Source organism: Gopherus evgoodei, chromosome 11 (assembly GCF_007399415.2).
Source record: "Gopherus evgoodei ecotype Sinaloan lineage chromosome 11, rGopEvg1_v1.p, whole genome shotgun sequence".
Taxonomy (NCBI): domain Eukaryota; kingdom Metazoa; phylum Chordata; order Testudines; family Testudinidae; genus Gopherus; species Gopherus evgoodei.
In genome coordinates this window covers 36314678-36339738 of record NC_044332.1, presented here as the reverse complement: position 1 = coordinate 36339738, position 25061 = coordinate 36314678, and the positions used below count along the sequence as shown (strand labels likewise).

The following is a 25061-nucleotide window of genomic DNA, read 5'->3' as shown; positions in this document are numbered from 1 at the left end:
TTGGAAAAAACAAAAGAGTTAAGTTAAAATACATGGCATTTTTTTTTAATAAAGTGAAATTTACTTTAAAACGGTGCTCAGTCCTGAGCTTGTCGCATTGACCGCAATGCAGAATGAGTGCCATCCTGTCCTAATTTCTCTTATTCCCTGACAGTAAGAAAATTGCAGCCATCATGGAACAAGGTCAGCGAGAGCCACAGCTATAGCAGAGGTTGAAAATGTTCTCTCTTTAGTTAACGATAATGCTAGTTCAAAATAATGGATTTTATTTGACTTTGCTGCAGATCTAAGTAGTGTTCAGTTTGGGCAGAGGGGAGGGAAGGAGAGAGAAGTGGAGTTTTCTTTTAAATAAATGTTGGATCTCGAGGAGAGAAAAAGTAAGCAGCGCTGGCAGTGGAGAAAAGATACACCATGATTTTTCATCTGAGATTAGACATGAGGTGCAGGAGCTGTGGATGAGGCTTGTGCAACAACACTAGAGTATGTCAAACAGTTTAAAGATGATGAGGTTAGTACTAGAGAAGGAAGGGAAGTGAGAGAAGAGCAGTGAGAGTCAAGGAATTTGAGGACACTTGGAATGTCTGTTTACAATAATGAAGGCAGTTTTGAACTGGATCCTGAAATAAATGAGTAGCCAGTGGAGATGTTCAGGGCTGCTGTTGTACTTTTGGTGTATGACAGAAGATGGGTGGCAGCAATCTGCACATACTGGTGTGTAGAGAGCTGGAGGCTGGGAAGGCCATGGACAAGAGAGTTTATAGTAAAAGTGAGAGGAGATAAAGGCAGGCAGAGGGAACAGCCAGGAGCAAATGAATCTACTGTCATTGATATTGTGGAACAACTGCTACTGTATGAAGGGGGAAATGCATATGAGCACTTTTTATTCAGTGCAAGGATTGTATTTTGGCCATCCAGCATATATTATAAATAGAACTATACAAATAATTGATTTTTTTTCAGTTTTGTGGCCGAACCAAAAACTCAAAAAATAGATTAGTTTCAGATAGACACAAAACAATTTTTTGATTTTCTTGGTGAAAGGAGAAACTGACAAAAAAAATCACTTTGGGTCAACTGAAATGTTTAGTTTGACACAAAATGCTTAATTTCATTTTTGGTTTTTAAATCATTTAAAAAAAATAAATTTAGGCAAATTCTGAAACAACCAATCAAAATGTTTCATTTTGACATGATAGAAATGCGATTTTTTTAGTTTTTCTCTTGCTTGAAACTGTTTGTTGAGTTTGACACTAAAAGTTTTGGTTTCCCCCAGACTGTATATTTTGGTGAATTAAGTATCTGCCTGAAAAATTTCACCCAGCTCTAACTGTAAAACATTGTGATTTGAACATGGAGATCTGTTTTTTCTGAAGTGTTGTTTAATGCAGTGCATGGGTGGTGGGTAATGGAGGCTGGGAGAAGTAAGTCTCCCCCAAACCTTTGCTAATACTCCCCACTGCAGCCCTGGGGCCAGGCCGTGTCAGGGCTCAGCTCTCCTCTGGGCAGCCTGGGCTCAGGACTCTGCCCTGTCTGGCCGTGGCTTGGGGCTCCTCCAGACTGCTCTGGGTGCCAGGCAGGTGGGGGACACTGCTGGTGGAAGGGGTGGGGAGGGGCCACACTTGCTCTGGCCCAGGGTCCCACAAACCTCTAATCCACCTCTGCCTATTTGTAATATTTTCCTTTGTCTTGATTAGTAGCAGCTTAACAGAATGCCTCAAACAGAAAACAAAACAAGAACAGCCACACATCAGATACAGCTAATTACTTTAAAAATCAGGAATAAAAGAATTCTGTTACTGCACTAGTGAAATTCTGTTGACCCTTCTCTCACTGTGCTTATTATTGCAAAACTCTGTTGACTTTTATAGGGGAAGGATTTGGACACTGGAGAGCAGTGTAGATTCCTATATCAGATCAGCTGAGATCAGACAACAAAAAAAATAATATTGCCTCTTTTGCTCCACTAAAGTCTCACAACTAATTGCCCCCTTTGAGTATGTCTACATGGCAATTAAAAACCTGTGGCTGGCCCTTGCCAGCTGACTCAGGCTAAGGAAGGGGATGTCTAATAGCGGTGTAGACCAGTGATTTTCAACCACTTTTCATTTGCAGACCCCTAAAAAATTTTGAATGGAGGTGCTAGACACCTTTGGAAATCTATTGTCTGTGTATATATAGTTGAACTAGTTTTCAGTCTAAGTTTTGTGGACCCCTTAGGCATAGCGGGGGTCCGCGGACCACATGTTGAGAATCGCTAGACATTTGGGCTTGGGCTCAAGTTGAAGCCTGGACTTTAGGTCCCTGTAAGGTGGGAGGTTCCCTGAGCCCAAATATCTACACTGAAATCAAACAGCCCCTGAGCCTGAGTCAGCTGGCATGGGCTAGCTGTGGGTGTCTAATTGCACTTTATACCTACGGGGCTGTTTTAAATAGCCCCTTAGCTGGAGTCCTGTCAGCTGGCATGTGTAGACAATTGCAGTGTAGACGTATCCTTTGTGACTTCTCAGTCTTGTCTCCATGCCTTTTTCTGTGTCATTGTCTTCTGGAACATTTTCCTGATCCCCTCAAGTCCCTCCTAAAGCACACAACTACCAAGAGACCTGTATAACCGAATCCTCTCTTCAGAATGTGTTAACAAAATAGACAATAGGAAATGAAAATAGAAAGAAAACTTGAAATAAAAAATTGTGGAATTACAATATATGAACTATATTGCTACTTCCTGTTGCATCCCATTTACCCATCCTTTGTCTATATAGAGTGTGAACCATTTGGAGCAAGAATCTTGTCTGTGTATTTATCTGTAAAGGCCTTGTTCACCCTGGGCGGTGAATAAGTTGACAATAATGTTTCTGGGTATGCATTGTATGTTTCCCTTAATATGAGTATTTTGAAAATCACGTCATGAGCCAACTGTTCTGTTTTTGCATTAGGGTTAGCCATTTCCTTTGATTTGCTCTTTATGCTGGCAGCCCAAGCTCAGTACCTGCCTCACAGCTGTAACACAAGTGGAGCCTCTTTTGGCATGTGGGGAGGAGGTGTATCCCGTTAGTAATCTGATGCAGCTTCATGCTTCCTTGCTCTTTCCACACCCCATTTTCAGAATATGCATAACCCAGTGGTCTATCTCCCAAACACTTTGAGCTACACAAAGAACAAAGATGGGCAGAATACCATTGCTGTGTTATGGAAGAACATCACTCTTCTTAACACGAAAATTGCTGAAATCAAAGGAAAAAAAATAATGATATGAATCACATGCCTGATGGCCAGAAAGGGTGTAAAAATGCAGCTGAGGAGATTCAGTAATTTATTAGGCTACTTCTGGGAAATACGTTGTTCAGCTGCTGGTTTTTTGCTCTGCTTTATGCTTGCTTTTTAATTTGAAATTAAATGTGCAATTTTTATTTTAAGGCTCTCAACCAGAATGCTGAACTAAGGAGTCGCTTGAACAGAATACATTCTGAGTCTGTTATTTGTGATCAGGTTGTCAGTGTAAATATTATCCCTAGTCCCGATGAGGTAAGACTTTGGCGTTTAATGGAATTAGTGTACAGTTGAACCTAGCTAATTCTCACTAATAACTGAGAGACCTTGTGCAAATTTACTGAATTTTGCAAATTGGCATGTAAGTGAACAAGCACATTTATATATAAAAAGCAAGGAGGATATATTCTGGAGTATTTTTCATGAAAGCAGTGAAGTTTCAGCAATGTGAGATCTCACTGGAGAACTCTGCTATTAAACCTCTGCTGAGAAAGGGAGAGACCTCACTGATTTTGAGTATAAATTATTGCATATCGATTAGTGAAGTGGGAATTAGTGAGATTCTATTGTATTTTTATGTAACCAGATGAGTACCTGAGAATGACTGTATCTTGATTGCTTGCAGTATATCAGGGCCCAGTCCTGCAAATGCTTTTGGGGCATGGTGCTTATTACTGTAGATGGTCATAAGAACATAAGAACGGCCATACTGGGTCAGACCAGTGGTCCATCTAGCCCAGTCTTCCAACAGGGGCCAATGTCAAGTGCTTCAGAGGGAATGAACAAAACAGGGCAATCATTGGGGGATCCGCTCCCTGTCATCCATTCCCAGCTTCTGGCAATCATAAGCTAGTGATATTCGAGCATGAGGTGCATCCCTGACCATCTTGGCTAATAGCTGTTGATGGACCTATCCTCCATGAACTTAATAGTTCTTTTTTGAACGCCTGTATAATTTCGGCCTTCGCAACCTCTTCAGGCACTGAATTCCACAGGTTGACTGCGTTGTGTGAAGTAGTACTTTCTTTTGTTTGCATTAAACCTGCTGCCTATTAATTTCATTGAGTGACCCCTAGTTCTTGTGTTACGTGAAGGAGTAAACAACTCTTCCTTATTTACTTTCTCCACACCATTCATGATTTTATAGATCTCTATTATATTCCCTTTTAGTCATCTCTTTTTTCCAAACTGAAAAGTTCCATTCTTTTTAATCTCTCTTCATACAGAAGCTGTTCCATACCCTCAGTCATTTTTGTTGCCCCTTTCTGAACCTTTTCCAATTCTACTGTATCTTTTTTGAGATGTGATGACCAGAACTGCACACAGTATTCAAAGTGTGCGTATACTATGGATTCATATGGTGGTATTATGATATTTTCAGGCTTATCATCCATCCCTTTTCTAGTGGTTCCTAACATTGTTAGTTTTTTTTTTTGACTGTTGCTGCATGTTGAGTGGATATTTGCAGAGAACTATCCATGACTCCAAGATCTTTCTTGCCTGGCAACAGCTAATTTAGACCCCATCATTTTGTACATATAGCTGGGATTATATTTTCCAATGTGCATTACTTTGCATTTATCACAGTGAAGGCAAGGGGATCACAGAACAAGTAAGCACTATGCTGGCAGTAAGTGTTTGCCAGATCTGGTCCTTAACTGCCTCTCTATCGTCAGTCAACAAAAAATACCCTCTATTGAGTATTTGTGTGAATGGCAGTTCAGTTTACTTCATAAGAAGAATAGATCTGAATTTGGGCATAGATAAGAAATTACAAATTAATGTTGTGTGTCTATCATTGTCCATGTTGATATTTCACCAGTATGTTTTCCATACAGCATTTCCATTCAGAAACTTGTTTTTTAGATGTGTCAAGCCATTTCAACTGAGGTACCATTTGTCTCCTAATTATTTTCCCAACAAGAAGGAATAGTGTAAATCTATGTTAAGTTATTTGTGTATTTGATTTTGGAAAGTCCAAAATATAATTTGATTGGAATCCATTGTTGTGGAATCTGTCGATGGAGGATCACATGTCCAACAATGGAAAGGCACAATGGTCTGGAGTTAGAGCCTTAACACAGACTTTTTTAAAAAATTCTTTTTATTTTGTTGGTTAACATTAATGTTACTTAGTTATTATTTTTCAATATATACACATATATTTTGGCATAAATGTGTCTTGACTTTTGGAGCTCATAGAGTTGGACCTGTTTCACCAAGTCTGAATTTGACTCCCCTTTATCACTCTGCAATGTGTGTGCAATGTGGGTATATTTTTCAGTCAGGCTAATATGTGGTCTCCCTGTTTGCACCTGCATTTTTGTACCCCAAAAATGAATTATATGCAAAAATTTGAGCAGCTTCCCCTCCAGCTATTCAAATTATTGTAGCAGTTCATTGCCCAGGTGACATTTGTTCCTGGTGAAGGCAGGCTATGCTTCTGAGAATGCACTCCACGGTATTTTTTTTAAATCAAGTTTAGAAAGAATATCACATTTTGTCATATTTACAAACATTTAATATTTTGTTTTATTTGATTTCTTCAGCACTTATACTTGGCTCTGGTGCATTACACCAATTAGGGGGAAAAAAGTACAGTCTGTACAAAATTTTAAAACTTTAATGACCTTCTTATATAAATAACAACAATAAACTAGTCCCTTCTGATGATTATGATCAGTCAAACACCATAAAGCATCAACAAGCTCACAGAAGCCCCATCACTTAAACACCTATTTTCCCAAACATAACCAGTGAAAAAATGGTGTTTAACCTATATTTTTTATATTTATAATTAACTATCGTACAAATTGAGACAACTTTATAAAATAATGTTACAGTATTAGTAGCTTGTGTCGATTAACATGTCAACAATTTTTTTTTCAGGGTTTCTGTGATGAGGTTAGTAAGGAGTGCATTTGTACTCTGAACAGGAATTGTTTCGTTGGGTCCCATATGTATTTTATCTCAGCAGCTTCTGTACTGCATCAAATGGGCACAATTCAAAAGTAAATGTATATGTTTTCTAACTGCCAGCCCTGTCAGCTCCGTCTGGGAGCTGAGTGTTATGCTGGCCCTTTTCTTGTTCAAGTATCATCATCGTTAATTATAACTTGTGTTCATGTACTTCCTTTTCCCAGATGCCATAGAGGCTGCTCTGTAGGTCTGAGAACCATCACATGCCACACTGTGGAAACCTCCTTTAAGGGAGGATTTTGGGAGGCAGCTGGTTGTGGAGGAAGCCTGGGCTAGATGGCACCAATGAAGCCACAATGCTAGAGAGTTGGGAGAGTGATAGGAGGAGCGGAAAGGGCTTGCATGGAGTCACAGGGCCTCTGTATGCTGTCTCTGGTCTTCTGCAGAGTCTCCACTATATATCTTAGCAAGTATCTGGGGAGTGTGAGAGAGAATCCTCTATTCATTCCACAGTAGAGCAATCCCCACTCCTCTCTCCACCCCAATGGAATGATATAGGGAAAACCTCTCTGAATTTTTTTCTCCCTCTCTCCAGTTGTCCCATGGAAGGAGTAGTCTATCCCATAATGTACAATTATATTGATTCAAGCCATACCAGCTCATTCTCCTTAGCTGTATTGGCTCTTTGGTGCTAATATCAATAATCATTTATTGTTATCAGAAGTAATCCCAATATGACTCAGAGTGCACACAGGGAACTGCTATATGGAGTAAGAAGTTGCAGTAATCTCTTTTCTGAACATAGCCATGTTTCAAGAGGTTATTTTGTCACTACTGGAATTAAGAGGGGAATTAATTTGAAAATAATAATTAAAAATAATCCCCCAGCCTTTTAAGCCATTTTTTGTTTTGATTGTATCAAGGCTAGTTCCCATGCTGGTTAATGAAAAATATTATGAATGATGTCTCCACCCCAAACATCTCTGGAGCTCATAATTGAAATGCTTTAACACTATACAACAAAAGTCCACAAAGCTGTTCCTCTAGGTACAGAATCCAGATCCGTGATTATAAACACTATTGAAGCTTATTTACTTCTGCTTCTGAATAGGGATCCAACGAAGGACTATATCTTATTTTTTATGGATGTGTAATTATTCAGAGGACTAAATTTTTTGTAATATTTTAAGTCTCGTTTATTAATTGTACACAAGTTTCTATGGAAATGTTAGCCCAAATATGTACTTCAAATAAGTGTTTCACGTGGATAATTTTTCCTACACTGCATCTCTTACCTTGTATGCACAGTTTTGCTGTATTAGAAATAGCATTTTACATCCTTATGTTTGTTTTGTTTACAGACTGGTGAACAAATCCATGTCAATCTCCCATTGTCTCAGCAAGTTTCTAATGAGAGCAGGCTCTCTATGTCCGAATCTGTCTCTGAATTCTTTGATGCACAGGAAGTGCTTTTGTCGGCAAGCTCATCAGAAAATGAGGTAGGCCATGGCAGTGTATCATGTGCTGTTTGTCAAAAATCTTAATAACCATGGGATCAGATAGTATAAGACAACAATTACCGAATGAAACTTTGACCCTAATTAGGAAATGTTCTGTAAGTAGAATTGACAAGTAAACCTGAGACTCTTAAGTGTTCCATGGAGAGCCACTGCAATTAGAATTATTGTGTAGAAGTGCAGTGTATTTGGTATATATCCTTGCTAGCCAATGTAAATCTCCATATAAGGGTAAGGTGGAAGGGATCCATAATGTGTGTCTGTGGGTGGCCACTAATCTGGATGAAACCGTCTGAATTTATAAAAAAAATTACACAAAGTCACTGTCTGTGACTGGTAGTATCTGGAAAACTGGGCAAGGGGGTTGTTCAAATTGCAAACTAAAGCAGACAGGAATAGTTTAGGCCACAGAATAATGCTGCCATCCCTAACTCTCCTGGGTCGTTCCAGATGTTTACATAGCATTTGGAATGGTGTGCTGAGGATTTGCACTGCAGAATTCTCCCATGCTTGCACGAGTGGCATGTGGGACTTCCCTTTATATTTTCGTCTGTTTGTGCTGTATAGAGTCTCTAAATCCCCTACTGTGGTTTTTGTGGATAATCATGTGCTTTTAACTATGGCTTTTTGAAAGTGCTATTGTAGAATTTCTAAATGGAATCACTTCATCTTTTCAAATACTTCTCTACCCCGATATAACACTGTCCTTGGGAGCCAAAACATCTTACTGTGTTATAGGTGAAGCTGCGTTATATCGAACTTGCTTTGATCCGCCAGAGTGCGCAGCCCTGCCCCCCCAGTGCGCTGCTTTACTGCGTTATATCCAAATTTGTGTTATATCAGGGTAGAGGTGTAGCATCCCTGTTGAATCCTGAGCCCTTGGTGTTAAATTTTGCATCCACATTCTTTAAGAGCTGCAACAATCCTCTTCTCTCCAGCCCCCTGTTGTTATCTTGCCTGCTGTTAAGTTGCATTGCACTTGTTCACCTTTTCAGGCTTCACTTTCCTAACCCTACACTACACAACACAAGGAAAAGTGATTTCACACTTCAGGGGAGGGAGCAACATCCTGTAGTTACATGCCACTGCCTGATGTGAAAGGATTGGGAACAAGTAGCAGATTTCTTGCCCTGAACACCCAGACTCCCTAGGAGAGCAGTAGTATCTTTGCAGGGTGCTGATTCCTCAGTTTTCTCAAGACTACCAGCTAGCTCAGAGAGTGAATTCCTCAACTGGATGTTTCCATAGTTGGTACCTTGAAATTAAAATAAAAAACCAATTATTTCAATCCATTAAAAATATATAAGAACACTGTTGCCCCTTAGAATGCATAGACAAATAGGACCTTCAAATTGTTTTCTGAAACCAGCAGCTGCAGGTTCTACTTCAATCTCCGTCGGAGCATCTGCTGTGAGGAGACTTAAATGTTAACATGACACAGACTAAAGCACCCCTGAAGAGAGACACAGGACACTTAAAACTCTTGTTTGTATTCTACTACCCACTGCCACATGTAAGGCTGGAACTAGCTGAGAGTAAAAGCATCTTTTAATAAAAGAAGAAAATAGCTAGTTTCTCTATTAAAGGAAATTTGAGTGCCAGCTGAAATAACTTCATAGGCTTCACAGTGGAGATCCCACAGCTCCACCAAGTGAAACATAGTCTAGGCTGCTGTCAGATTTAGCAAAGGGAACAGATCTCTAAAGATTGTAAGTATGCAGAGGCCTCCGGTGTTTTTGTTGTTTATCTCAAGCGAGCTGCTGGGTGCTTAGCTCTTCTGAAAATCTGCCCTTAGTTTAAAAAAAAAAAAAAAAAAAGACTTTTCTTTAACTGTATTATTGGACTTGCCATCAAAATAAATAGTTTATTTTAGCCCCTTTTGTAGACAGGAAAAACCATAATTTTCTTCCTTACTCTGCCTAATCTCAAGGCCCTGGATTGCAGTAAGTGTTTTCAGTCCCCAAGGACTGGCATCTGTAACCTAAGCTGCTCACAGTAGGTTCCTCCAGAAACCATCCCCCAACTAATGTAATTGTTTTTAGCACTTTGAGATCTACAAATGAAGAGCGCTATAAAAGAGCTAGGTTTTATTATTATTACTGTTATTATTTTAAACTGAAAGTCTCTTAATTTTATAATTAGAATAAACCTCTCCAAGGAGTACAAATGAATGTGCAACGCTTGGGAGCTTCCTGCTTCACTAAGCACCTTGCCTGTGCTGCTGGCACCTAATACTAAACCACCTTGTTGTTGTACTGCATTCATTGTGATGGTAGGCAGGAAAACCAATTCTTACATCATTCACCCCAGTGAGGAGCTCTTTTAGATAATATCTGCTGACCAATCGATACAGAGAGAGGTGAGAAACCAGGGAATGCCTGACAAAAATCAATTCATTTATTCAAGGGGAAAATATTTACGAAATAACAAAATAGCCAATTTTTTTCCTTCTCTCATTCTTGTGTGTGCGTGCGCAGACATGCCCCCATGATTAATTTTGAGGAACAGAAAGTGACTGGGAGGATGCTTAACAAGTTTTTGTTCCTGTTCTACAATAAAAACCATTCTTCATATGTTCTTGTCATGGGGCAGTGTCAGGCATTTCACAAGTTCAGGATCGGCCAGTTTATTTGGGTTTGGCGGTACCCAATAATGGGCATCATGCCAGAGAAGAAGTTGGATCATTGGCTAATTGGAAGTGAGACCTACCCAGGAATAGTGGGAAGAGCCAGTCCCAAACCTCCCCCCACCTCCCTTGCAAAGAACCGCTTCCCCCCTTGTTCTTCTGCCCTACCTCTCTATTTCCTAGTGACAAGTCTTGTCCCTAACTCATGGACGTAAGAAGCAGGGAGTGGATAGTTCTGAGTAGTGTGAGCTAGTGGGGGAGCTCCTGGCACAGAGCCTATAGCAGCTCCATCCCAGTGATCAGGGTGGTGGGAGAGATCAGTTCTGTGTAGAATGGAGTCTCTGCCTGTGCAGCGGACACTTTCAGCACCTGTGCTAAGAGGGGGTTGGCCTTTACTAGCAGGTAGCCAGGGAGGACTTAGGGAGGTGACTGGGGACGGAGTGGGAGAGAGAAGAAAGATGAGTTTTGTACATTCCCATCTTTTGTCTTAGAACATTACATTCATGCTAAGGGTTAAACTTCTCTCTTGTGTTGTGGCATTCTGTGGATGCCACAACTATATTGCTCTGCTGCTGTCTGCCCAAAAAACAAGTGGGTGATGCTGCTATTACTTTAAAAAGTCAAGTTCTGCCCTGGGCTGAGCCATGTGTATTTATTGGGAAGTGTGGGTATGGAGCCTATTACTTCCAATTTCCCCCTTAAGCAAGTGGACAGAATCTCTATTACAGCTGTTCAGGAGCACACCATGGGTAGGATCTGGCCTCTGTCCTGGCAGGGATACGTGCTGCTATCTAGCATGTTTAGCTCCCAAGGAATATGGGCTGCTATCTAGCATGGTTAGGCTCCCTGCTGAACAGCACATATGCTGTGCCTTGCACTGGCAGGATGGCTCTTTTTATCAGCCACATGCTGGCACTTTCTTTTCCCCCAGCCCATGAGTCTTCATGTGGAGGTTGGTAAGTTACAGTGTGCCATATGTGCTCAGATAAATTTGAGAAGCTAATTCCTTCCTTCCTTTCTCTGTGGAGCTAGTAATGTGGGGGATTACAAAGAAACACAGAACAGATGCTGATTGGCCTCTCCTGTTTTATTCTTGACAAATCTGAATTACTTTTAGGATTTTTGGAGATATTAAAAAGTTAAGCATCATAAGGTATTTTGGGGGATGAAAAATGAATGTCTTCTTAACAAATATGGGTCCAAAAAGAATGCTTCATATCCAAGAGCAGATGTTACCAGGCACGACTCACCCCCATGGTGCCTCCTGCTGGTTGTCTTGGGAATTAGCTCAACTTCCAGCTCAGAGCATCCTCTGCAGGTCAGTGATCCGCCTTGTTTCCTGCTACAGGCACCATGTCCCTCCCTGGACCCCAGTGCCCCTTTTACATGGGGTTCTGCCCCCAGCAGCAACCCCTTCCTCTTTCTTAGGGGTTTCCCCTCCCTGGGAACTCCCCACCCTCTATCCCCACTTTGCCTCAGTGTCTTGGCAACTGCCCAGTCATTAGCTAGCCCCACACCCTGGGGCAGACTGCAGTATTAGCCTCTCATCATTGGCAAAGGGGGTTGGACCTGCTGCCTTGGCCTACCCCTGGGTTGCACCCTACAACTCCAGTACCTCCTGGCCCAATTCTAGGCCACAGCCTGGAGCTTTCCAGGCAGGAGCTCCCCAGCTCCACTGCCCTTCCCCAGCCCTGCTCCACACTAGGTACCTTGTCTGGTTCTCAGCAGCCAGGCCCTTCTCCCTCTACAGGCAGAGGAAGACTGTCTGCCCTTGGCCTCCCTGGCCTTCTTATTAGGCCCTGTTGCTCAGTTTGGGGCGTGGCCCCCAGCTGCAGCCACTTCCCCAATCAGCCCAGCCTAAAAGGCTGCTTTCTCCAGCCCCAGCCCTTATCCAGGGCTGTTTTAACCCTTTCAGGGCAGGAGCAGAGATCCACTCTGCTACAGCATAATTTTGTTTTGGTTAGCTTGCTGTATGACACAGAATAATGTAATTATATTTTCTCTGTGTGTATTAAAGCTTTAAAAATATTGCTTGTTCAGTTTGATAGAATGTTTTTAACCATTTCTCTCTTACCTTGAAGGGCCATGGGGGCCATATTAAAAATACCTTGACTAATTCTTTAATTTTTTTAGTCTATTTAGAACACAGTAATGAAGTGATCTTGTACAATTGCCATGTTTTCCCCTCCATCTTTTTGGCATTATTGGGTCACTCATGGCAGAGTGCCAATGTACTGTACCTTTCACCAGGAAAACTCTCAATTATTCGGCACAGGATGCTACAAGAACAATGTGGCCAGGGTTCTCCATCTGGAGAATAGAATCCTTAATTCAATTTCTAGATCTACCAGGTATACAATGTATTGCTACCATCTCCCTCTGGATCAGCTACATAGACCCGAACATATTTCAGCATATTTTATAACATTTAAGCTTTGATTATCTTAAGTCACACTAGTAATGTATTTCTGACAATCATTACTTTGCAGTTTTCATGCATTGTGTAGTATTTTGGAATTTTCAACTTTTTAGAAAAAGAAAATTTTGTTTGGAAAGGCCAACACAGAAGTTTTTTAAAAATAATAATTTGCAAAATAACCTAACACTGATACCAGCTGAATGGCAAATGCAGCTTCAAAATCAGGAATTACTGTTTATATAGCTTTGCTGTCCCTTGAGCTGTGATTTATTTTGTGTTCTACAGGATAGAAATATGCTAATTAGAGAGAGCTTAGCAGGCAGGTTAAGCCTAAAATATAGTATCAATAACTGTTTGTTAAAAACCTAACATCAGTAATAAAGAATGAGTGCGAGTGTGTGTGAGACAAGGTGGATGAGGTGATATCTTTTATTGGACCAACTTCCGTTTGTGAGAGAGAGAAGCTTTTGAGCCACACGGATCTCTTCTTCAAAGTGTGTGTGTGTATGGAACTATACACTATGTGGTGTTGTGGAAAATCGACCACACTGTTGATTTTAGATCAGACAGCCCAAGGCTCTTTTATTTCATACAAGCATATATGCGGGAAGAGACAGCATAGACCCCACGCAAGAGGCTGGCTGCTCTACATTTATAAATTTTACCAAGCTTATAAAGGTTAAAACCGCAAAACGTAGCACGCTGGTTATACATGTTATTTGCCTTATTTGGAATATAATGTTGATGATAAGCAAGCTGACCAATTAATTCTCCATCTATGGCTTTTCCTGTTATTGTCTTTGCCAGTCAAGTCTGCGGTTTGACTGTTCTAGCACCTTCTCTGTAGTCCTGACAGCAGGCTCAGCTGTTGTAACTTAACAGATATTCTGGTTCCCCTTTATCCAATTCTAGTTCCTCTTTTTGGGGCCCTGACCACATCTTTCTGCCTCAGCATGCCCTTTGTACAGAAAAACAAGTTTAGCAAAAGTTAAAACTCTTGCTCTTAGCTAAAGGCTTTTGGGCCTACTCTTACTGTATTCTCAGCAAAAAGCTTGGGGCCTTGGGTGAGGTAGGGTCAAGCGGGTGGGTTTCCCTGTCAGTGGTAATTTTACTTGCTGTGACACTGGATCAGCCTGGTGCACACAATACAATACATCTCAAGTGGCCTGGTTCAGAGAGCAAACCTTGATGCTCCTTTTCCATTTTGCCTTTGAAAGCTGACTGGCTTTGTAATGTCTCCCTAATGGCACATGTCCTGAGCTCCCCATTGTTCAGCTAAATGTTTCAGTCCGCAGATTACAATGGCACTGGGTTCTACAGCACAGTGTACTAGACAGGAAAACTGAAAACAGAAAATTAACCCCGGGGCTTGGTTACGTATGAAGTGGAAACTCAGCCATTCTGAAGCAGTATGGGAAAAGCTATGCTGCATCACTGTGCAATTCCATTGTCTGTAGATAACAAACACTTTCTTGCCAAGCCAGCAAGGCATTTAATGAGTTATCAAGTGGAAAGGAAAGTTTAGGAGGAACTACTAGACTCTTATTTACAAGTGTATGCAGGGCACAGACATGTTTCTACCCTGAACCATACTTTGATTATTGTTATGAAGTGCTCTGAAATGCCTACTTGCAATATAAGTTAGGAAGATTGATTCTAATCTTTAAGGACCAGACAGCATTTTGTGATGCCTGCATGATCAACTAGTGAGATTGTGAGACACGTTTTTTAGAACTGCATGTATAAAATTACATTTACAGGTTTTTTTGCATGCCCAATTACTGTGATTGCAAACTCCAGGTGAGATGTGTGTACCATTCATACTAGGCATATATATATATATATATACATATGCCTAGTATGAATGTATAGAGATCTAATTAGCTATTTGCATATGCAGTTACCACACTTGTGCACCCAGTCTTGCCCTGAATGACTGCTGTGTATTGTACTGTGTACTGCATTGCACAGCAGAAAAAATTGCTTCTATTTTATTTTTTAAAAATGCTCAAAATCTAAATGAAATTTTATGTTTCAAGCCAAACACATTTTTTGGACTTTTTAGTTCACCAAAAGCTTCAAAAAAAATTTTGTTTTGAGTCTGCTCAGAAGTAATTTTTTTGTTTTTGTTTTTTTGTTTGTTTTTTGGGGGGGGTTTTGGAACTACCAGGAAACCAGAAAAAACAGTTGTTCACATAGCTCTAGTTATAACAGAAGTAAAGCATTTAGAATATATTAACCCGGCAGCATCCCTTTGTCACTACCAGACTTCCTGCTTCAGTACAGTAGTAGTAAAACAGTGGTTTTGGGTTGTGCTATGACATTTAAGTGTGAGCAGGAAATACAACAGTCTCACAGCAGCAACTTTGGTGACTTGAAATGAAAGGAAATAAAATAGGTCAAATTATTCTAAAAACTGGCTTGAACTCCTGATTTGAAATTCCTTCATCTGTTGGAGTGATGTTAGCAACAGGTCAGTTTAAAATGAGAGAAGTAATACCTGTGTCCATTTTTATTTTTAATTATACAATATCTACCTGTGCAAAAAAACTCAGCAATATATTACATTTATTCTCTCACACACACACACACACACACACACACACACACACACACACACACACACACACACACACACACACACACACACACACACACACACACACACACACACACACACACACACCCCTAAGTGAACAGGTTGCTCCATAACCTGAAAGTCAACAGATTTGGACTCTGATGGATGAGTAGGGAAAGCAGATTCCAGAGCCTGAAGGCTGTGTACTGCAAAAGCTGTGTCTCCAATCCTAGTATTTGAAAATAAGGGCCTGTTAGCAAAAGAGTCCCAGCTGACCTTAGGTGTTGAGGTAAACATAGGGAGAAAGACGTGTCAGTAGATGAAGATGGACTGTATTAGCATTTTTGCTCTTTTATGGCCTGATCCAGCTCCACTGAAGTTAAGGACTCCTGTTCTGTGTAGGTGCTTATACCACACTCATCACTGTAGTATCTGAGCTCCTTCCGCTACTGTATTAAGCAAGGTGACTAACCTCTATTAAGTGTTGTTTGTTCTCTTATCCTCTCCCTAGGGGGAGACTTCAACAGGGCTGGGTGTGGACACACGAAGGGTGAACAAAGTCTAAGAGTTATAAGTGAAATAAGTTTGAAGGTCTTTGGCTTCATAACACTTAATTAAGGAAAATTCAGTGAGCATAAATTTCTCTTGGTGCTATTAGGTGATTGGGTCTTTGCACATGCAAACTGAATCAAACTTGGTGGATCTAATTTTAGCTCTGCCAGGCTAAATGTGGTTCCTTTGAATGTTTGTTTTGCTTAATTTATTTGTGTTTTTATTGTATAATTGATTTCCTGGATTGCATTGACTAATTTTTTAATTTTTCTTCTTTAGGCTTCTGATGATGAATCCTATATCAGTGATGTGAGTGATAACATATCTGAGGACAACACCAGTGTTGCAGACAACGTTTTCCGACAAAGTATACACCATATTTTTAAAAAACTTTAGAAAATTACATTTGTTTTCAGATCATGAGCCAAATTTACTGCTGGTGTAATCAGGCACAATTCAGCTGAAATCAGTTAAATTGTACCTGCAATGCAATTCCACTGGTGAATTTGGTCCCATGAATGAATTTTGTTACGTTTTTAAAGGGGGGATTTCAATACAATAATATTTTCTTTCCTCCCCCACCCAGTTCTTAATGGTGAGTTAGCAGGAGGTGCATTCCGGAATGGACGTCGGACTTGTCTCCCAGCTCCCTGTCCTGATACCAGTAATATCAATCTGTGGAATATTTTGAGAAATAATATTGGCAAAGATCTCTCCAAAGTCTCCATGCCAGTTGAGCTAAATGAACCTCTTAATACTTTACAACACCTTTGTGAAGAACTGGAATACAGTGAACTCTTGGACAAAGCTGCTGAAACTGATGATCCGTACGAACGCATGGTAATAAATTTGGTACAGCACAGCCTTGTATATGCGAAAGTTTAGATTTTTCTCATCTTCCCCAGGGGCTCGTTTGTGAATCCTGCACAGTGTTCCATTTTGTCGTTCTCCTGGTTGTGAGATTGCCAGGAGAAACTGTGAGACTTTTGGAACTGTAATTCCATCAGCATCCAGATGATGCTGATCTCATCAGAGTCTCCGTCTTTCTGAGTTGTATTTGGGTGCTCGGCCCCTGTTCCGCCCCAGGCCCTGCCCTCACTCTGCCCCTTTTCCTAAGCCCCACCCGAGTCCTGCCTCTTCTCAGCTCTGCCCTTGCCCCACCCTCTTCCGCCTCCTTCCTCTGAGCACAGCTCCCCCTCGCTTCTCACCGTCCCACCCCATGCCTCCTGCACACCGCTGAACAACTGATCAGTGGTGGATGGGAGGCACTGGGAGGGAGGGGAAGGAGCTGATTGGCAGGTCACACCAGCAGGCAGGAGGCGCTGGGGGGAGAGAGTGGAGTTGATTGGAGGGGCTGCCGGTGAGTGCTGAGCAGTCACTATTTTTTTTCCATGGATGCTCCAGCCCTGGACCACCAAAGGAGGTGGCACCTATTGATCTGCAATCTCTTGGCTTTCTGATTTCTGGATAAAAAGAGATTGAAATGACATTGCACCGGTTGAGGCTCAGTCCAATGAGGTAGTGAGAGAAAACACCTGATCTAGTTGATGGGGGTTGCCTGCTTCCTCTGTTTGAAAGCTTGTGTCTGCACAGGCGCTGTCTTCCTCCAGGCCCTGGGGGTGCTCAACCCCCCCACTCCGCCCCAGGCTCCTGCCCACCTCTTCTCCTCCCTGCTCCACCCCTGCCCCGCCTCTTACCGGCCTGTTCTACCCACGAGTGCGCCCCATTCCCACTCCTTCCCCCTCTCCTGCAGTGCCTCTTGCACGCTGCGGAACAGCTCATCGCTGCGGGTGGGAGGCGCTGGGGGTGGGGGTGGCTGGCTGCCAGTAGTGCTAAGCACCCACTATTTTTCCATGGCTCCATGCTCTGCTCAAAGTCCCACATCATTTCAGGGTGCAAGTCCAGCTATTAGTTATGATGTGATAACCCTGAATGATCAAGTTCCAGGCTGGATTAGGCATTTCTCCCTACTCCGACCCCACATCCTATAATTACAGTTCATATGGGGATTGGTCTCAGCCCCTAGGATTGAATAAATGGGGATTGGTGACCATAGGATTTCATTTAAAAGTCCTTGGCTATACAGTTTTCTTCCTTGGGTTATCAGTGTTCAGTGTGTACATCATTTGTGTAAGATATTTTCCCGAGCTTGAGTGACAGCTAAGTAGTTTGCTGTGGGTACAATAGACAATGGTGATTATATGTTTGTATTAATTTGCTTGCCCATTGTGCACATTACTTACATTTATAGTCTATAGACAGTGTCTGTAAGTATTACTAAGTTTATACCTCACTAAAAGTCTCACTAATGACTAGGAAGCGCATTGTGAATTTTGCAAATTAGTGAGTAAACACCCAAACACAATAAAAAGCTTGGGGATAGTATATGTACATTTATTTAGTTGGTGTAGTTTCTTATTAAGGATACCCACACACAAATGTGAACTGTGAGTGAAGGTTGTTAAACTGCATAGGCCCCCAAGGCAAACTGTAAAAAGCAAGGAAATAAGCAGTGATGGCATTCAGCATCCCAGACACACTTTCTTCATCAGTTTTCATTCTTGCCCTCAGCTACCTCTCTTTCTTCAAGGTGCTAAAGATGATGGATCTGTGCCAATGAGTGCTGCATCCTGCTTGGAACTTGGGGGCAGAACTGGAGAAAGGAGACTGCGACTGGGAGCCAGTGGGCAGGGGTAACGTAGGTGTGGGAGTGATGGGAGGCCCGGGAATGGGAGTGAGTGATTGGATGAGGTGTCGAGTAGGATTAACTGGGCTAGCAGCCTGGTGGGGCAGGATGAGACTGGAAGAGGCTAGGCTAGGGAGTACAGATGCGGGAGACTGGGACTGGCTGGGTAAGAGGGATGGGATTGGTATGAGAAGCCTGAAGAATGGAGGGTGGGATTGGTTAGGAGAAGAGAATGGGACTGGGTCAGTGAGCTAGGGGTTGGGGGGAAGAGACATGACTAGGGCAAGGATAGGCTGGAGGGATAGGGCCAGAAGGGGTCGTGCTTGGGGGAAATGGGCAGATGAGAGCACGCTCCCCTCCTGAGTCGAGAATGGAACCCAAGATTCCTGAGTCCTCTGCTGTCAGCAAATATCTGTGAAACCAACTGGGAAAGTGTCTCATTGCCCTCTAGCGCTGGTCCATTCAGAGGATGACAACCAGCTGCTGCTATCATTTACTCAATTAGCTCAGGTGACAGAGAATTCTGCGATGGATCTAAAGGTTCCAATTCTGCTGATGAATCATGTGGGTGTCACTGTGATGCTACATGATGGAATTTCTGTTTTTGCAGTTTGCTTTTTAAAAAACCTAGGAAATTACACACAAAAAACCTATGATGAAAGAACATTAAGATTGCAAAGTCCTGCCCAAGTTAGGAAATAACAAAATTAAGGTTGTCTGTCCTGTTGGACACAAGAGGTGAATTGTGGGAAGGCATTGGAGGCCTTTCAGCACACAGGTGATTTAGCCTGAGACATTATTACAAAGTGGGAGGGTGATCATCCCAAGTGAAAGAAGCATCCAGGTTCTAGGCTATGCCCCAGTTGGGACACCTATCCTTGGTTTAAAGCGCCATTAAACTTGGGTGAGAGGGTTTTGTGTGTGGACAGGAGGTGGATTAGGATCAAAGCCTAAATGAACTGTGTAGTGAAGACATATCCTAAGTGAGCGCTGTCCATTCACTGTACACTGAATAAGGCAGGGATCCTGAGGAAAAAAATAGTATGTGATCACATAATTAAAGACTGTATCATAACACACGCATACAGGAAAGCCAAATTAAAGTTGCACAGTTCATGATAAATGAAGTGGCTTGGTCTGAAAATGAACATCATCAGGTAGAAGGTGTCATCTCAGGAGAAAGTTAAACAGAAGATGATAATGGCCATAAAGGAAAACAAATAGTGTCACAGTGTCTGTTGAGAATTCTGATCTTATACACACGCACACTTCAATGATTCAGAGTTCATATGAGACCTGTTACCCCCTGTGCATCATTGCCCCTCGGCAGAGATCAAACTGTATATTCTTTGCTTCCTCAGTGAGTTCAGAGAATCAGATTTTGAAGGGATTCACCCATTAGTGAACGAGTCAAAGTGATGCTTTGCTCAGATGCCAGCTGGAAATAATGGAGGGGGCTCATTTAGAGCTCCATTCGGTCCAGGGAATGGGAGCAAGAAAGCATTAGGGTGGAGATATGTGAGCAGTGGTTCGTGGACGGAAGGTAGCAGAGGTTGAATGAGAACTGATAAGGCGAGTATAGATGTGGCGTGGAATGACTTAGCTGCTTATTTCCTGCTGGTGAAGCAGCTTGGCAGCAGTAGAAGTAGCTGATGGAATTTGACAGTTCTGTGGACTAATTTTGGCAAACTCAGTTAGTTTATCCTGAATGAGGAGAATATCTTTTTATGGACCAGATTGTCCACAGACCCCGAGCAGAGCTCAGGCACAAACGGGAAGGGCAGTCCTGGACCAACTGCAACTCCCCAATCCTGCACCATCTGGCCCTAGCCTCAATTACTGCTGCTGAGCAATAGCTCTATTTTAGGCCACTGGTATGAGGTCCCTCAGGGTATGTCTGTACTTTGCAATAAAATACTCACAGCTGGCCCATGTCGGCTGACTAATAGTGAATGAATAAAGAGGCAATTAAGTGCTTTTAAAGGATAAATTTATTCACACTGCTGCCCACACAATTCACAATGATGAGGGAGCACACCGAGGAATCTTTAGCTGTTTTTCTGTGTTTTAACAGGTTCTCATAGCTGCCTTTGCAGCTTCAGGGTATGCCTCCACTTACTACAGAGCAGGAAGCAAGCCATTCAATCCAGTGCTTGGTGAGACTTATGAATGTATTAGGGAAGACAAAGGGTTCCGATTTTTCTCAGAGCAGGTAAAACAGGTTTCTATGTAAATCTTAATTTCTTTGGAAGTGGAATGACTTTAATTTTTCTTTATGGTTAAGAACTTGTATTCCCACTAGAGTAAATAGAGTTGACGTGAAAGTTATTAAATCCAGAAAAAAAATGTACAATAAACTAAAATGATTTATATAAAATATATCCTTTAATGTAGGAGGCTGTAAAATAAAGTTTACTTCATGTTAAACATGCTGAGGCTTTTTGTTTGTTTGTTTTATTGTAATATACATAACTGAATAGTTTTTAGCTTGAGGTAACTGTCAGTTACACTGATTTTTTAAAATGAAAGACTTCTTTTGTGTTAAACAACTCCTCGCCACTGTAATTTTATTTTTCAGGTTAGCCACCATCCACCCATTTCTGCCTGTCACTGTGAATCAAAGAATTTTGTGTTTTGGCAAGGTATATATTTTAATTCAAAGGCCTAAAGATCAAGTTTTTAATAAAATAAAAAGTTTATGATCTCACAATTATTATAATTAGGGATGTAGTTCTCTGGAATTTATTTAATAGATTAGTTGAGTATAGTTATTGTATTAAGTTTTGCTGGCTGTTGCTTTAAAGTGTTTCAATTTTAAACTGTAAGGAATGAGACGATGCAGTATTTTATCATCCATACCAGAGTGACTTGCATTATGTTTATTTGTTCTGCTGTCTTTATTTAAAAACTTTATACAGAACACACTGTTATCTATTAGGAGACAAGGGATAGATTAATCTCTCTGATATGAGGTTGTCCCTCCAGAATAACCTTTTTTCTGTCTTCAAAACAGGTTAATGTTCTGTTCAAAAGCGGCAGTCTGGCATAGATCATCTGGTATGCCATTTAGTGGCGTAGATCTCTGAAGGTATAATATTATGGTCTTTTGTAATTTTCTAATATTTCACTCTATCATTTAGATATCAGATGGAAAAATAAGTTCTGGGGGAAATCAATGGAAATCCTGCCAATTGGAACACTGAATGTGACTTTTCCAAAGTAAGTTACTGTCTTGTTTCCTTGGCTATGTTTCTTTTTCTTTCTTTTTTTTTTTTTTTAAATCTAGGAAGATGCTTTTCCTTCTGAGGGCTGGATGGATTGTGGTGGGGGAGTAGAGATCCCACATGATGAGCAGCTGGCAGTATGTGAGCTCCCTGCTCTGATCTCCCATTACAAATGAGGTACTGAAGCACTGCGAGAGCCTTAAGGCTCAGTCAGACGCTTGGAGGGAAAACCCAGGAACTCTCTAAAAGCATCTCACTGGTAGAGGAGAATAGATGTATGTGAGGAGGCACTAACTCCATACCCAGTCATTGGAATGGTGGGCTGCCCGGAGCAAATTTGTTAAATACTGTGTCGGCAGCTGGTGCTCTGTCTGCAGTAGGGCTCTCAAGGGTGCTAATGCTGGGCTCATCTGAACCAGGATTAACACAAGGGGAAACGTTTCAAAATCTTTTGTTGTGTAGACAGGGCCATTTGGCTTCCTTCAAATGTAGCCTTCAGGGAGGGGACAGAGGATTTGGTCACAGAGGTAGAGTGGTGTGTGGCCTCTCAAATCCTGGGAATCTGCAGATCTTAGGCCTTGGCTACACTGGCGCTTTACAGCGCTGCAAGTTTCTCACTCAGGGATGTGAAAAAACACACCCCTGAGCGCAGCAAGTTACAGCGCTGCAAAGCGCCATTGTAAACAGTACCCCAGCTAATCCCCACGGGGAGGTGGAGTACGTGCAGCACTGGGAGAGCTCTCTCCCAGCGCTGGCACCATGACCACACTCGCACTTGAAAGCTGAAATTTAATTTACTGAAATTTAATTTACGTTACCAACTATATATTAACTTTATTCCCAGGTATGGAGATTACTATGTGTGGAACAAAGTCACCACCTGCATACACAACATCCTTAGTGGAAGGAGATGGATAGAGCATTATGGAGAAATAACAATCAGAAACACAAAAAGCAGTGTTTGTATTTGTAAGCTCACATTTGTCAAGGTAACTTATGATTTGTCGTGCAATGGTAATATATGACAAAAAGTAAGCAGAACTATTTTCTTAGCCTAGACCTGGCTACAGTTTTCTCAGTCTTCTGCTGTTCCCCTAAATTCCTTCTTCGCTGTTCTGTATCATCACCACTATTTTATTAGGTAAGAAGGCCAATAACAAAACACCACCTAAGTTGTGATCTGAGATTTCTGCCAGTATTAACATGTCTCTGTTATTACTGGACCAGCCCATCTGATATCAGTGTGTTTCTGTGCCCATTTGATGTCAGCAGCAATGACAATAAATTACTGTTTTTTTAATTTTAAAATGCAAATGGCCAGATTCTGTTCTATTAAGCCAGTAAAAACCAGGAGGAACTCAGTCCTTCAGAGCAGTTACTTGGATTTAGACTGTTCTAACCATGATCAGAATTTGGTCCTAAGTTTCTTATCTGTTTAGAATAGTGGTGTTCTGCTTCACTGTATTTATATATCCTGGTGATAGTTCTGTATAAAAACAGTAATATGGATCTGCTAGAGCTGAATTTTTTGTAAAAATAATGAGTTTATCATCTCTGGTGTTGCTACATGCACTTCAGTGTCAAAAGGCCCTCCTCAGTTGCTGCAGTGATGCATTATAGTTTGTCTCAGGTGAGGACTTAGTCAATGCTTCGGAACCGGACTGTTTAAAGGTAAAGGGAAGGGAATAGTCATGTCTGAGAAAAGGAAGACATAGAAGAGAATGAGAGAAAGCAAATACAGGGTGCTGTGAGATGAAAGTAGCTTCCCCCCTCCCTCCTCACACATATTTAGTTAACAGGATCTGGGCAAAGAAAATTCTCCAGTCTTTAGCGTGGCAGTGTCAGCAGCTTAGGCATCTGGGGAGAGAAAAAATATACATCTGATTTTTTAACTTTAAGGAGGGGGGTCTGTTTCTACTACAGAATGGTGAAGGAATCTGACTGGTGAAGAGGCTATATCTTACTAGTGTGCACAGATAATTAAATGAGCTTGAACCCCTTTATAAACCACCAGACTGCTTTTTTCATCAGAAAATACTGCTATGTTCAGTGAACATATATATGTCGACGCACCCTGTATTCCAATTTTCTTCGTTTTAAATTGCAACCATTATGGGGATTGGCAGTAGATTGAGGTGGGACAAAAGAGAACTTTGATGCAGAATCTGGAACCACCCATCAGTGGCAGATAAAGAAGCATTTGCAATAGGTATAGATTCGTATGCAGAAACTTTCTGTTATGTTATTACTTAATTCTTCCTGGAGTGCTGAGAACTGGACTAGATTACCTACTGAGGTGCCTTCTAGTCCTACACTTCTGTGATTCATTTGTTTTCCTATCTATAAAATATTGTGAACCAAACATTCTTCATTGTAATCCACTTGTTTAAAAGTATGTTCAGGTATACAAGGAAACTTTTCCCTAGTTAGTTTTAGAGATGGACACAATGGCTCAGCATATTATGTTGTTCCAGAATATTCCAGGCTGCCATTTTCTGTTTTGTGTTTTAATGTAAGTAATATTCAGTTGGACTAAACTCTTAATTCCTGAAGTGCCAAAAATGTGCCTGGTACTGTAAAAAGATACCTAATAATGGAGTCACAGCCCATTAAGACTTTATAATCTAAACAGGGTAGACATCTGCTTGGCAAGGTAATTCTGTATAGATTTGTTGAGATAATTTTTGTAGCAGAACTGCAAAGATGTCACATCGTTATGCATGTCTTCAATTTCAAGAAATTAATAGCCTCTAATTTTTCTTTGTTGGGGATGTGGCTGCAGTTGACTTTTACGTGTTGCAATATTTAGAAGTATGTTGTGGGATATTGTGATATACAGTGTGACAAGGAAATCAACTTTGTTCACTTTCCTCACTTTGGTATATTTTCAGGTGAATTATTGGAATTCAAATGTAAATGAAGTCCAAGGGGTTGTCATGGACCAAGAAGGAAAGGTGGTGCATCGCCTCTTTGGAAAGTGGCATGAAGGGCTATACTGTGGGGTTGCACCTTCAGCAAAATGTATATGGAGGCCAGGTAAGAAAATTCTGGTCAACTGAAATCCTTCAGGTGGCTTTAGTCTCACTAAACACTGCTTTTAGCCACCCATTTTAAATACAAATTGAAAAACAAAATATACAGCTAGATGAATAACAAGGAATTGGCACAGCAGCTATCGGTATCTTTTATTATTGAATGTAAAAGTGTCTAAAAAGAGTGTGTGCTCCATCTCATGAGTCATTTTTTAGATTTTGCTTTCAAATCTGAGGCTAA

The 25061-nt window shown here is 41.2% G+C and overlaps 1 protein-coding gene across 5 annotated transcripts in view; it reads left to right on the top strand.

Annotated features, from left to right (window-relative positions):
* The window catches only part of OSBPL6 (oxysterol binding protein like 6), a 182745-nt gene that overhangs the window by 153003 nt on the left and 4681 nt on the right, over positions 1-25061 (top strand). For 3 of the 5 annotated variants that reach the window (XM_030580622.1, XM_030580620.1, XM_030580621.1), the window contains 9 exons: positions 3415-3522; positions 7548-7685; positions 16158-16245; positions 16465-16718; positions 20639-20776; positions 21143-21206; positions 21705-21783; positions 22633-22777; positions 24680-24824. In XM_030580622.1, coding sequence (XP_030436482.1) covers positions 3415-3522; positions 7548-7685; positions 16158-16245; positions 16465-16718; positions 20639-20776; positions 21143-21206; positions 21705-21783; positions 22633-22777; positions 24680-24824 — 1159 coding nt within the window. The remainder of the gene's footprint in view (positions 1-3414; positions 3523-7547; positions 7686-16157; positions 16246-16464; positions 16719-20638; positions 20777-21142; positions 21207-21704; positions 21784-22632; positions 22778-24679; positions 24825-25061) is intronic. The other 2 variants (XM_030580624.1, XM_030580623.1) reach the window with 1 other exon arrangement.